This window comes from Saccostrea cucullata, unplaced genomic scaffold (assembly GCF_032062105.1).
Source record: "Saccostrea cucullata isolate Sc308-1 unplaced genomic scaffold, CSIRO_AGI_Scuc_v1 ctg2574, whole genome shotgun sequence".
Classification (NCBI taxonomy): Eukaryota; Metazoa; Mollusca; class Bivalvia; order Ostreida; family Ostreidae; genus Saccostrea; species Saccostrea cuccullata.
The window spans coordinates 45,227-59,752 of record NW_026921971.1 but is presented as its reverse complement, the minus strand read 5'-3'; the positions used below and the strand labels follow the sequence as shown (position 1 = coordinate 59,752).

At 34.1% G+C, this 14,526-nt stretch overlaps 1 protein-coding gene across 1 annotated transcript; it reads right to left on the bottom strand.

Moving 5' to 3' along the window:
* Positions 1-219: 219 nt before the first annotated feature.
* LOC134260981 (piggyBac transposable element-derived protein 4-like) lies at positions 220-1,173 on the bottom strand. Its single transcript, XM_062743481.1, has 3 exons — positions 1,056-1,173; positions 629-783; positions 220-505 (listed from the first exon to the last, which is right to left on the bottom strand). The coding sequence occupies exons 1-3, from the start codon at positions 1,161-1,163 to the stop codon at positions 220-222; spliced, it is 549 nt and encodes a 182-aa protein (XP_062599465.1). The 5' UTR covers positions 1,164-1,173.
* Between the last annotated feature and the right edge of the window lie 13,353 nt (positions 1,174-14,526).

Here is a 14,526-nt window from a genome sequence, read left to right as displayed (position 1 = left end):
AGCACTTCAAACTTTTTTTAAAAATTCATATCATGTTCCTGATAATGATACTTCTGAAAAAAAATACTGTAATCAAAATACTTCTTTGGGATTTTAAAATAAGCACTGAAACCATATTTGCACTATGAGATTTTTAACAAAGATATAGACAAAAAAAGTGCACAGGAATATCATTAATCAGATCTACTTTATGTCCTCCATAAATCTTTAGTGGAAAGTTTAATAATTGCAGGTAGAAGTGTGACTGTGATAAATGTTGCAATTTTTATTTAATGTTGAAACATTGTACATGTCTGTATGAAGACAATGAATATGTAATACCGTTTTCTTATTTTTCCAAGCAGTGGCAAGCAATTGGTCGTGCTGCATCTGTAATGTCTCCCCTCTTCTTAAATCCGGATTTCTTAACTCTGGCGGAAACCCTTCTGAGTCGCTCTTTATTGTCCCACAACTAAAAATCCCATTCTGAAGCAAGGTTCGCACCAAGGAAATGGATGTAAAGAACCTGATATTATATAAAGTATAAAACTATTAGACATTGAAAAGTATGAAATTATTTTGATAATGAATCTATAATCAGTCTTGTTGAACAATGTTGAAGTCATTTTAAGTTGTTTCAAACACAAACCTGTCAAAGAACACATGATGGCCTTTGTATTTCAATGGTCTACACAAGTGTTTGACGACTCTTTCTCCTAGTGACTTTCCATGAAAAAAGTTATGTTTTCCCATATATGGCCAATAATCGTAGCAGTAACCATCCTCATCACATCTCATGAATATCTGAAAAAAATATTTTGTTGCATCAGATTTTTTTTATAACTATTCACCTATCATTTCAGAGACATATACATTAGCCGGTGGACCAGTGGGGGGATGATTACCTGTCCTTCTCATCCATTCCCTGATCCACCTCATCATCATATAAAAATATTTTTTATGCTTCCTTAGTGTTTTTTTTAAATATGTAAATAATAATTTTAACAAAATTACATTATTTTGTGTATCACAATATTAATTTATTGAATGCAAATAGGCATTTCATTGATACAAACCTTAAAACCTCTCTTGACCGGTTTATTTGGCATGTATTGTCTTGCAAAAAATCTCCCTTTGTACTTAACCATGCCCTCATCAATAGCCTGCTGCTTAGGTGGATTCATCTGACTCCGGAATGTCTTTCTTGTCTCGTCAAATAAAGGTCTTATTTTATGTGATCTGTTGAAAAGAAATGTGAAATATAAATGTATAAAACAAAACGAAGACACTAAACTATAGTGATGTGAATCGGTATCAATTTCATAACTGATTATTGGTTTTCTGTAACTAATATCAATTATAATTAATTTAAGATCACTGTTGAATAATTTCTAGAATATTTATATTGATTAACTATTAAAATAGAGCATTATAAACTGCACACCTGTCAAATTCAGATGTACCTCTGGCTCCCTGAGTAGTATTATCACTTAGATGGAAATACCGAGTGAGCTTTTCAAATCTTTTCAAACTCAGCGTCTCTTGAAAACCAATGTTACCTGCATATGATTGTAAATTTCACTTATCAATGTCAATTTAAAAAACAAATTCAAAACTAAATGGATTTTACCTTTAGAAAATGAAAAAAGAAATTATGAAACGATTTTAAATGACTTACACTGCCAATTCCAGAAGAGCACTAAGCAGGTGTAAAGTATTTTCATTTATTCAACATACTCCTCAATATTTAGAAACTTTATGATCCGAGTTGTTTTATTGTAAAGGTTTAAAGACATTTGTCAGCTCAATATCTAAATAAACATTGTTTGAATAGAAATACAAACATAAATTTAATACAAATGAAACAAGTTGAATTGGTGTGCAATTCATAGACAGAAACAAAAATGTACATTACATTATGTTTATATCTTGTTACACACACAAAACAAAGACCAAAAAAAGTAAACAATGTAGTCATGAACATTTCCAGACAGTGTGAGGCACAGCAATTATGAACTTAGCATAATTAAGTTCATTACATGTAATAATATTCCTTATTTTTATTTTTTTATCAAGGAAAAATGGATCAATGTTCGTTGTAAATATAATAAAATTTAATGTACTTTTCAAAATCTGGAAAGGAAAATGACTGATAATATTTTTTGAAATTGTAACATGAACATTATTTTTAACAGAAAGTATTCCAAAGAAAAAAAAAACACAGGTGCAAATTTGATAACTTACCGATAAACTTATCAGATGACCAATACATAGTGTATCTGGGAAGCTGAATAATCCCCATCAGAATTTGTAAGCCGAGGAATGCCTTCATCTCGTTGATGGTGGTATCGGTCCAACCCAGGGCTCCACTCTGAGCAGCATACGAATTGGTGTTGTCCACAAGTACCTGTACCAGACTCGAGGGAAACAAGAGCAGGAAATATAACAGAGGATTTGCATCCCAAGAGAGCTGATGAGTGGGACCTGAACTATCGATGAAGTCTGGAACATCAAAGTCTTCCACAACATCAGTCCAGAATTCAGAATCTCTAATGTCGCTGGCCTGGCTATCAAGGTCAAATAATGTGGAATCGGTGTCCTGGTTGTCATCGCTGTCTGTCTCACTTCCAAAGGAATGGTCGCTGTCTGAATCATCCTGATCAAAATCTGATCCAGACTCGGATGAATCGTCGTCAAATTCTTCGTCTGTATCTATATCTGACGATTCTGGGGATGAAGAAATGTCGCAAGAACCATATTGTTGACATGTGTTACGAACGTTGCCAAATATACGCAGAACGATCCCGACTGAATTCATTATATTTTCGCATGTTTTCTTTTTTTTTAATCAAAACAAGAAAACCATCTTCTTTATTGTAAAAAAAATTGTTCATGTATTTTTAACAGTTTTTTACTTGTTTTTAGCTCTACTGGTCAGAGACCAGAAGAGCTTATGCGATAGTAATGCGTCCGTAGTCCGTCCGTCTGTCTGTCTGTCTGTCTGTAAACAATCTTTCAAAATGCTACTCCTCCTACAGTTATGGTCTGATTTCAATATAACTTCACACACAAGTAGACTATACTAAGATACATAAATCTGTGTATCGGTTTTTGATTCTGATTAACGTTTTTGCCGTCGTTGCTAAAAATAGAAATTTCTGTGAAATTCTTTCAAAATGCTACTTCTCCTACAGTTTTGGTCTGATTTCAATATAACTTGGCACATAAGTAGACTACACTAAGATACATTATTCTGTGTATCGGTTTTTGATTTCGATGAATGGTGTTGCCGTGGTTACTAAAAATAGAAATTTCTGTGAAATTCTTTCAAAATACTACTCCTTCTACATTTTTGGTCTGATTTCAATATAACTTAGCACACAAGTAGACTACACTAAGATACATAATTCTGTGAATCAATTTTTGATTTCGATGAACGGTGTTGCCGTTGTTACTAAAAATAGAAATTTCTGTGAAATTCTTTCAAAATGCTACTCCTCCTACAGTTTTGGTCTGATTTCAATATAACTTGGCATACAAGTAGACTACACTAAGATACATAATTATGTGTATCGATTTTTGATTTCGATGAACGGTGTTGCCGTTGTTGCTAAAAATAGAAATTTCTGTGAAATTCTTTCAAAATGCTACTCCTCTTTCAGTTTTGGTCTGATTTCAATATAACTTGGCACATAGGTAGTTTACACAAAGATACATAATTCTGTGTATCGGTTAACGGTGTTGCCGTTGTTACTAAAAATAGAAATTTCTATGAAATTCTTTCAAAATGCTACTCCTCCTACAGTTTTGGTCTGATTTCAATATAACTTGGCATACAAGTAGACTACACTAAGATACATAATTCTGTTTATCAGTTTTTGATTTCGATGAACGGGGTTGCCTTGTTGCTAAAAATAGAAATTTCTGTGAAATTCTTTCAAAATGCTACTCCTCCTACAGTTTTGGTCTGATTTCAATATAACTTGGCACTCAAGTAGACTACACTAAGATATGTAATTCTGTGTATTGGTTTTTGATTTCGATGAACGGTGTTGCCGTTGTTACTAAAAATAGAAATTTCTGTGAAATTCTTTCAAAATGCTACTCCTCCTACAGTTTTGGTCTGATTTCAATATAACTTGGCATACAAGTAGACTACACTAAGATACATAATTATGTGTATGGGTTTTTGATTTCGATGAACGGTGTTGCCGTTGTTGCTAAAAATAGAAATTTCTGTGAAATTCTTTCAAAATGCTACTCCTCTTTCAGTTTTGGTCTGATTTCAATATAACTTGGCACATAGGTAGTTTACACTAAGATACATAATTCTGTGTATCGGTTAACGGTGTTGCCGTTGTTACTAAAAATAGAAATTTCTATGAAATTCTTTCAAAATGCTACTCCTCCTACAGTTTTGGTCCGATTTCAATATAACTTGGCATACAAGTAGACTACACTAAGATACATAATTCTGTTTATCAGTTTTTGATTTCGATGAACGGGGTTGCCTTGTTGCTAAAAATAGAAATTTCTGTGAAATTCTTTCAAAATGCTACTCCTCCTACAGTTTTGGTCTGATTTCAATATAACTTGGCACTCAAGTAGACTACACTAAGATATGTAATTCTGTGTATTGGTTTTTGATTTCGATGAACGGTGTTGCCATGGTAACTAAAAATAGAAATTTCTGTTAAAAAATCTCAAAATGCTTCTCCTCCTGCAGTTTAAGTCTGATTATAATATAATGTGGCATGTGGCATGCAAGTAGACTATACTAAGAACATAAAGAGACTTAATCAAGGATCATTATTCTTTTTATTGCTGTTGTAAAGTTTCAATTCCCAACATCTTAAGAACTTTTCTCTTCCTTTGCTATAAGTACAAACCAGTAGAGCTTCAGTCTCGACAGAGACTTCTGGTTTTTTTCTCTTCCGGGGAAATTCCATATCCATATATCGTAATACGAACGTTCCTCTCAGAAATATTTTTTTGAATTGGTCAACTAAAAACATTTTCTATCATTATCTAACGTGCTTATGTATATTTTTACTAGATAATTAGTTTCTAACATATCTAATTGGATAAACTACTTGGTTTTGATATTTTCTGAAGTTGTTTAAACGTGTTTTGCCACGAAAATTTGACAACTGTTTGTACCGCGTGGATTTCGATCGCGGCAAAAATCACTTGAATAATACACGTTGTTTAACTCAAGATACCAAAAAACTGGTAAATCAAATTAAAAAATATTTAGAACAAACTTTCTTTGCAATTGTTCCCTTTTTCTGATGATACAAAAATTATTCCAATATTCGCAGAATTAAAGAAGTTATGAATATTTGTTTACACTATACACGTTTTTCACGCCAGAGGCGTAGAAAATCGTATATGCCATGGAAGGGGTTAAGGTAGCCTTGTGGTAGAGCCGCGTCAAACCTATGACGTAAACATAGGAACTGACTGTTCCTTTGCCAAACGCTCGGCATTAGAAGTGAAAGACACGGATCTTTCGGATATGACCTTAAAAAACGTAGGTCCCGTGTCACAGAAGGCGCTGGCATGATAAAGAACCCTCACTTCTCAATGGCCCCGAGTGCCGAGTATATGTCTAAATTTGAAGCCCTTTACCGGCAAAAGGTGACGTCTTTATATAAGTGAAAAATTCTCGAATGGGACGTTAAACAACATACCACTAATACAATTCTTTCATTTGCAGCAATAAACCTTCATCACCTGCAAACGGAGTTTTTATCTCCCATGCAGTTGGTTTGATACGCTAAGCGTGCTTAACGTTTGAACAATTTATTTTTAAAACGGAGTAAGTTATGGAACTATAACTGAAGTTTCTGTAACAAGAATTGCTTTAAGTGTCGTTTGGAGTCATCATTTTGTAAGTTCAATACAATGATCGTGTCAGCAACTACAAAACTAAAAGTTATTACTTTAACTGTGCCAGCAGTTATTCATGAAAATATAACCATTTATGAAAAGTATTAAAATAATTTTAAAAATCATCTCTCTCGCACTCCCCCATCTAAAAGCAGTAACATCTTGAAGATATATTGAGGGTTAAAAGATGTGTGGGTGGTGGGGAAAAGAAAGAGAAAAATGTCAATGCAACTACAATGATACACATATTTTTACAAGTTTTTCAAAGGTTGGATAACTATAAATTTATATTCATGAAATTGTAGTCAATGTTTTTATTAAACAGTCATACAGTACTTAGTTACTGTTTCATTGTAATTTTTTCCACAAGGCAGGAGGCATCAAAATGGCAGCGGTTACACAGAACGGGAGGATTATGATCCTTCATTTTCAATAACAAGATTAATGAATTGAGTTTTTTGTAGATAAATACATAAATACGTATGTAAGAAGCAAATTTCACTTTGAATATATAACACTTTGGTTCGCTAGATCACATCTTAAATTCATCTAAACATCACTGAATTCCGATGATTCGTCCTTTAGAAATTCTAGTCTTGTTTTGCAATTTCATGGGACATTACATAACAGTACGACATTTAACTCTGGACACAACATAGTCCAGACTTTTTACTACCATTTCTAATTATGATAACCAAAATATTTTTATATCACTTGGTGGGATTTCTTAGCAGTATTCCAGGGTCTTATGTTGCACTCAAGAACATCCCCACATCAAAAGATATGAAGTCATAAAACTCAGAATCCCATGGGAGAATGGTGGGATTTTCAGTCCCACCAACTATCCCACCATTCTCCCATGGGAGAAAAAAATGTCAGATGGGATATTTTCTCCCAGGGGATTTTTTCTCCCATGAATTTGTTCAAATGGGATAAATCCCATGGATATTGACAATGAATTATTTTCTCCAATACTTTGTGAAACATGGAATATATTCTATATATTGTGATGAGAAATTTGTCATCGTCATAATGTATGGGATATATTCCATGTTTCACAATGTATGGGAGAAATTCATTGAATGTCAATATCCGTAGGATTTATCCCATTTGAACAAATTCATGGGAGAAAAAATCCCCTGGGAGAAAATATCCCATCTGACATTTTTTCTCCCATGGGAGAATGGTGGGATAGTTGGTGGGACTGAAAATCCCACCATTCTCCCATGGGATTCTGAGTTTTAGGACTTCATATCTTTAGAAGTGGGGATGTTCTTAAGTCCAACATAAGACCCTGGAATACTGCTAAGAAATCCCACCAAGTGATATAAAAATATTTTGGTTATCATAATTAGAAATGGTAGTAAAAAGTCTGGACTATGTCGTGTCCAGAGTTAAATGTCGTACTGTTACATTCTCTTCTCGAAACATGTTTTCTTATAATTTCGCTTGCCTTTTCCGGAATATAGTATAGCTCCGCGGGTCCATACGACACGTGTTCACAGCTTTGGTATCGGTGTTCTCTGATGATGAAATATCCCCTTATTTTCTTCGTATAATGGTCGCTCACGTTGCGCATTGTTCAGAGCGTCTGCTCTAGAGTCGCGAAGTAAGGAGTTGATCCTTATGTCTTGGGTTCGAATCCCACTGTGGGACGTGAAGACGGGTCTTTCGGATGTGACATTTAAACCAACGTCCCGTGTCCCAGAAGGTGCTGGCACAAAAAGATTCCTCCCTGCTTAATGGCCCTCAGTACAGAGTTTTGGACAAAATTTGCAGCTCTCCACCGGGAAGTGATGGCGTCTCCATATGAGGGAAACATTCTCGAAAGGGACGTTAAGCAATATACAACAAGAAACTTATATTGACGCAAACGTCAAAAATCTGCCGCAAACCAATTGGTCTTTTCAATGAAGCAATTAGAAACTGGAATGCTTGATCTGTTATTAAAATATCTAACATTTATCCTGTGATATTGAACATTTGCATGTGACATTACAGGATTTTCTTCAATACATTACATTTTCATTATTACAATGTACATCATACTACATGTACATATACATGTATAAGCAAACTACTCCTACATGTGTAGTCCTCTGCCTCTCCGTGCAAAGTTAAGTATAAATCAACTGTTGGAAGTTGATGTTTAAAAAAAAAAATAATTTTTACATATAAAGAATAAAACTTTAGTTTAAACTTGTCTTACGTTTACGTTAATAAAAACGCAACAAATATGTGGGGCTCTTCGTTCGCTCTCAGAGGATGTTGCCCCTCTCCCCTTCCCAACTCCTTCTTGATCCACCACTACATTTCTCCTCTTTGGGATGTGAGATGTGTCGGGAAAAGGCTTGGCATATTGTAAAACGCGCTTTATCCTTGTCTGTTGGAGCAATATCTCGTAATATTCTGTCTGGTAATAAATTGTTATTAAATCATTTGGAAATTTTCTTTTGGAAACGTATATATATACTCGGCATTTTGAAATATATTCTACAGTTCCTGTTTAAATAGAGAAAGTAAAATTGATATACCTGTAAACTGTATAAAGCGGTCTTTGCTTTAGACTATGCCTAACATGTGTCTGCACCTCAGTTATGTCATAGTTTGTAAATCAGGATTGGATGAAACATTTACTCCATATTTACAAAATTTGATTTTTATGATTATATAGCATATTTTCTTAAACATTTAAATACTCTGTTTTAATATTCAATTATATGAATGTTAAATATTTCTTTATTTAGTTAAATTATTTTAACTCTGAAGAAACACACGACGACTTCAAACTTTCATATCAAATAACCGACTGCCTCCTGGCGGCCGGTAATCAATTTATCTTCATACGATGTACAAAGGTTTGCTATATTCAAGTTCCCGGAGTTTACATTGTGGAAAGTTAAACGGTAAGATTGATTATTAATTTTTGTTTAATGCTGTATCCGTATTATTCCAACCAAAACAAAAAAAAAATGGGAAAAGTACTGCAGTAATTCCTCCAGTGTGTGGTAAAACTGTGAAAGTGTCTGAAGTGTCATGTCACTTTTTAGACATGTAAGTACTTTGCAAATCATTCCCTCATCCGGAAATTCTTCTCCGAGATCATCATTTCAGTCCATCTCCTGATGATTTACATTCATTGTAATACACCCATACTATGAGGAATAGATAAAAAAAAGAGTAAGTTGTATGCATAAAATCCATGAAAAAAATATATATCTTAAATAAAAATAAGTAGATTACTTAATGTGGTGTCAACTGAAATTGAAATCATCAAACCATTCGCATTCCAGTCCCTGTCACTACAGTTTCCTGCAACAAGAGATTTGTATTTAACTATACGTCTTTGTATTTCAGTATTAGACACCATACAATATTAGTGTACCTCTGTTAGCAGTGCCTAATGATTTTTAAGGAGTCAAAAAATGCAGATTTCTTACAGAGTTATCCATCTTTTCCAGGAAAGTGATTGGAAAGTGTACATCAGCATATTAAAAGCATAATATAATACAGGAATGCTAGATCAGAACAATTTTAGAATATAACCTAGGTACAAGTTAGTTAATTTTATCGGAAATTTCATAATATTCTCGTGCCACTGTTGAGACACAGAAGAAAATACAACACAGAATGTAAAATGCAAGAGTTGTCTTCCTTTGTTTTCCTTATTTATACAGAATAGCTTATGTCTCATTATTCGTATGCTGTGTTGTCACTTATCAATAAAAATCAAAGTATGATTATAAGTGAAGTTTTTATTTGACTTTCACAGTTTTCTTCACCAAAGTAAGTCAATCTTGAAATTTATTCTTGTGCACTTTGAGATGAACCCTACTTTCGTTTTCGCTCACGAAATAGCCTTTGAACGAAATTTCATTATTAAAATGCTTGAGCATAGTTCAAAAACAAGAATATAACATTGTATCACATTGACAATGCAGTAAACAGACCGTTAGACGTTCAAAGCACATGGTTTACATATTTTTCAACACACGTGTTGGCTGCCACACTGGATATGAACGATCCGAATTTGCTCCAGTAGACCTTAGAAAATTCGTATGGCGAACAAGAACGGTTGAATACTTCCCTGGATGTGATATGCATTTGTAGTGGTATAACAGAGGAAGCTACTTATGCATGTTTTGACACATTACTCGTCCGTATATGAAAATTAGAGATTTTTTAATTTTTCAATCTATTTTTAAAACGACTAATCGCGCCATACTTCAAACATTCAGGGTTGGTAATACTAGGGGGCATCTCAAACTTCATAGAAAGGTCATCAAAACGTTTGAAAACGCGAGTGAAAGTAGTTTATTAAGCCGTACTTTTCAAGCTCTTCTCTGATACGGAATCAAAACGAGACTGAGGAAATCTTGAAAGTTATCTCCCCCTTGCTTGGGCATTGCTACCTCTGTAGTTTGGCAGAGCTGCAATGCCCAACCGAATCAAAAAATTAACTGAACCGCATTTTGGCATCTAAAAATGTGAATAATGAATCTTGGGCAGATATATATTCATTTTTGGCTGTACTGGTCAGATGCGCCCGGCGTCCGTCCGTCTGTCTGTATGTAAGCAATTTATTTAAAATGCTACTCCTCCTACAGTTTTGGTCTGATTTTAATATCACTTGGCACACAAGTAGACTAAGATACATAATTCTCTGTTTCGGTTTTTGATTTCGATGAACGGTGTTGCCAATCTCTTTAAAATACTTCCAAAATGCTACTCCTCCTACATTTTTGGGCTGATTTTAATATAACTTTGCACACCAGTAAACTACACTAAGATACGTAATACTATTAATCGATTTTTGATTTCGATGAACAATGTTGCCGTGGTTACCAAAAATGGAAATTTCTGTGAAATTGGTTCAAAATGCTTCTACTGCAGTTTTGTTCTGATTTGAATATAACTTGGCACACAAGTAAATTACACTAAGATATATAATTCTGTTTATCGATTTTTTATTCGATGAACGGTGTTGCAGTGGTCACTAAAAAGATTTCTGGCACAAAAGTAGACTTCACATCGATACATAAGTCGGTATATCGATTTATGATTGATTTACGGTGTTGCCATGGTAACTAAAATTGATAATACTGGAAAAGCTTCTACAGCTGTTGTCATACTGCAAAATCCTGCCACAAAAGGAGCTCAATCAAGCATTATTATTCCATTAATTGCTGTTGTCAAATTTCTAGTCCCAACTGCTACTTTTCATTTGTTGTAAGTACAATCCAGTAGAGCTTCAGTCTCGACAGAGACTGCTGGTTAATCTCATAACATGAAGCTCACATTTTATTCTTATTGTGTTTTGGCGGGGCTCTAATGCTTATATAATGAAAATGCATAAATTGTTTGAAAATCTTTTCCTCTGCTCCTGGGAATTAAACCAATAAACGATGTCCCTAGTTACGTTGAGGAAGGATTCCTCTTCCAAAATTGGGAGTTTCTGGGTCAGGGGTTCTGGCGTAAAAAGCAGGCTCTAATGATTATATAGTGAAAAACATGAATACTTTGAAAATAGTTTCCTTTGCTCCTGGATATTATGCCAATGATCTATTTATAAGTTTGTGTATTTGATGAAGAAAAGTGCCAAAATGGTTAATTTCAGGGGCATGGGGGGCATGTAGTCTGTAAATAAATTAACATTTTTGAAATCTGCTCTCTTGTAGTAATGAACCATTTATAATGAAATAAAATTTATGCATTGATAAAGTTTCCAAAATATTGAAATATGTGGCGCTAAAGTCCGTTGATCCTGTGATGTGGGGTGCACAACTGGTAATAAAGTGGTAATGCATTCTCTCCTTGGTATTCTGATCTTCTTCACGGTATTAAGAAATCAAAGTAAGCATTCTAGGTGTATAGTTATAAATAGCAATGGAGCTTATTTCAAAATTCTGAATTCCATCGCTGCTGGTTTTAACTGGAACCAGATTCAATCGTTGGAAATTTGTTACATGATACTCAGGAGACCTATAAGGCCAATGGGCTTCTTGTATTGAATCAAACTCTATCAAATTTATAGATGAAGATTAAATAAGAATTATAAAATTTGATTGATGAAAAATGTTATAATGATGAAGTATAATCGAGAAAGCTATATTTAACTGAAACTACCAAGTTTTTATATTTCGGAATAATAAATCTTTTTAACATGCTCCTTTTGCAATTATAACTGCTGCGCATAGCGTATTACAAGGAAATATATTATTTCATGTTATGTGAGAGAAAGCAATACTTACATTCAGTGTGAGAGTAATACCTCCAACCCATCTCCGACGCAATCTCGGAAGTAAAGGTCTTCAGGTGTAATCGACAACTCTTCAAGCTCGGATTATGTCCAAAAACGCTGCATACACACGCTCTTAGACAATTCAGGGCACACTCTATTAAAGACTCGAGTTGTTTCCACTTATAAAATCTTGACTTGATATTATGTTTTCGTATATCGTTTTTGCGGTATAATCTAACGAAGGATTGGAAGATAAAGATAACGTTGAAAAGACGACTACTAAACAGATAACAGAAAGTAAAGTCATCATACTGGTTTTTGTGTTCGGTACACAAATTGAAAATTGATTTTGTGGACGCAAAGTATAAATACCACTAGCTTTCTTTACAACGGAAAAGTGATTGGCTACTAAGGACGCGTTCTGTGTTTTACTTTCCACGGAAATGTCATTGGTTGTGTGGATATGATAAGCGGTGCTACGCAGGAATTATGAGATTTGATAAATATTAGAGAATGCACTTGAATCGTCTACATATACAGCATAAAAAGAATTTTTTTTTATAACATATGATAGCAATTATAGAAAAAAAGATGATAAATTAAAATATAAGACCTCTTTTACAAGTTGTTTTTTTATCCCCGAAGGTTGGAGAGGCAGGATAAGGTCGGTATTTGGAGGAATTTCCGGAGTAACTTGAATAGACTCCACAGGCAATTGCTTCAATTCCTGCATCATTCATGCATGGCAGTTAATGTAGTAGCACATAGACGTGAGGAGTATATGAAATTTGGCATTTTACGGACTATGCTATGTCCTTCATGAAGCATCTGAATGATTGTTTTTGAAGTGTACCAGATGTCACAGGCACTAGGACAAGAGAAGGCATCTCTCAAGCAGACATTAATCAGTTGTGTAGCTCCTTTTTCTGTTTTTGGTATAAGGAGACGAAGCATTTGGAGAGAACAAGATGGGGAATCTGGTATAGCATTGAGGCGTTTGTCAGCAGGAGCTTAATCACTGTAAAAACCATGCTGAAAATTTTCTTGCCGAGTCCCGGGCCAGAGAACAATATAATTATTCAGTTTCGCCGAAACTACAGTAACTGTTGTATTTAAAAAAAAAAAACAAGATGTTTTTGTGAAACACTGCTGCACCCGTATGACAATTTCATGGAATATAACGAAGATTAAACTTTCTTAAACACAAATATGTTGGTACCCAAAGCAAGGTCTTCTCACAAGAAATAAATAAAGAAGAAGTCGTAGCACCCTCCGTTCAAAATTTATTGTTCTGAAAGGTAAGACAAAATCCAGGGTCAAAGTCAAAGTTGATGGTTTTTTAAGGAAAAGTCTTACACAAGGATTATATATGTGAATTTTTAAAGCCATAGCCCTTCGTTCAAAAGATATGTCCAAGGTTCAAGTTTTTAAAAAGTAAGTCACACTCCAAGGTCAAAGGATCAAATATCCAGGCATCCAATGAAAGGTCTTGGCAAATGGATAAAAATATGTGAAGCCCTAGTCCTAACTCTTCAAAATTTATGGTCAAGGTTTGGTATTGAAAGTAGGTCAAACTCTAAGATTTTTGGAATCCAATATATAGCTCGTTTTGGAGTTTTGTTGTAAAAAGTTGTTGCAGGGTAAACGAAATACATGGATATTGTCTTGAAATATAAGCAGTGTTTTGGCCCAGCTCGAAAACATGATGGATGTTTCGACAAACCTCGCCTTCTCTCACATTTTCTTACCCTCGCTCCAAAATCGCTTTTTTCAAGACAGCAGCCATTTACTTATTTTATATATATTAAGATTTTTTTTTTGAAATCCTCCAAAAGGACACACTTGTTTTATAAAGAAAAAAGGGAGATCAGTGATATAATCACTTGTGTCAATAAAGCGTAGTTCAAAAATGTAAAAATTTTCATAATTTCATAAATATCTGAAGCATTTTTGAATAACATGTTGTAATCTACGGGAAAGCTTCTGCTTTGATAAGATTTTTTTAGAAAAAAGATCGGATACTTACTAGTCGAAAAAAAATATTTGTAAAGAACGAGTGCACTTATGGGCCCCGGTAAAATGTGTAAAAATAAACAATCAAATTAAGCAAAATTTTTCATCACAAATCATTAATTGATATCTCAACCGTACAATTCAACAAATTATACCGCTGAAATCTACGGATATACAAAGAACAGAACCATAGAATGTGGCAGGGGTCAGCCAACATTTGTGATTTTCTATAGTAAATCGGGAACGGACATCTAATTCAAAGCTTTTGTTTACTATGAGCCTAACTTTGTACAAACTTGTACGAATGACAAAAGACGCATTATACATTTACAAAACTCGTGTGAAAGTAGGAAATTTGTACACGATTAGACTGATACATGTACTTAAAATATTGAAAATGT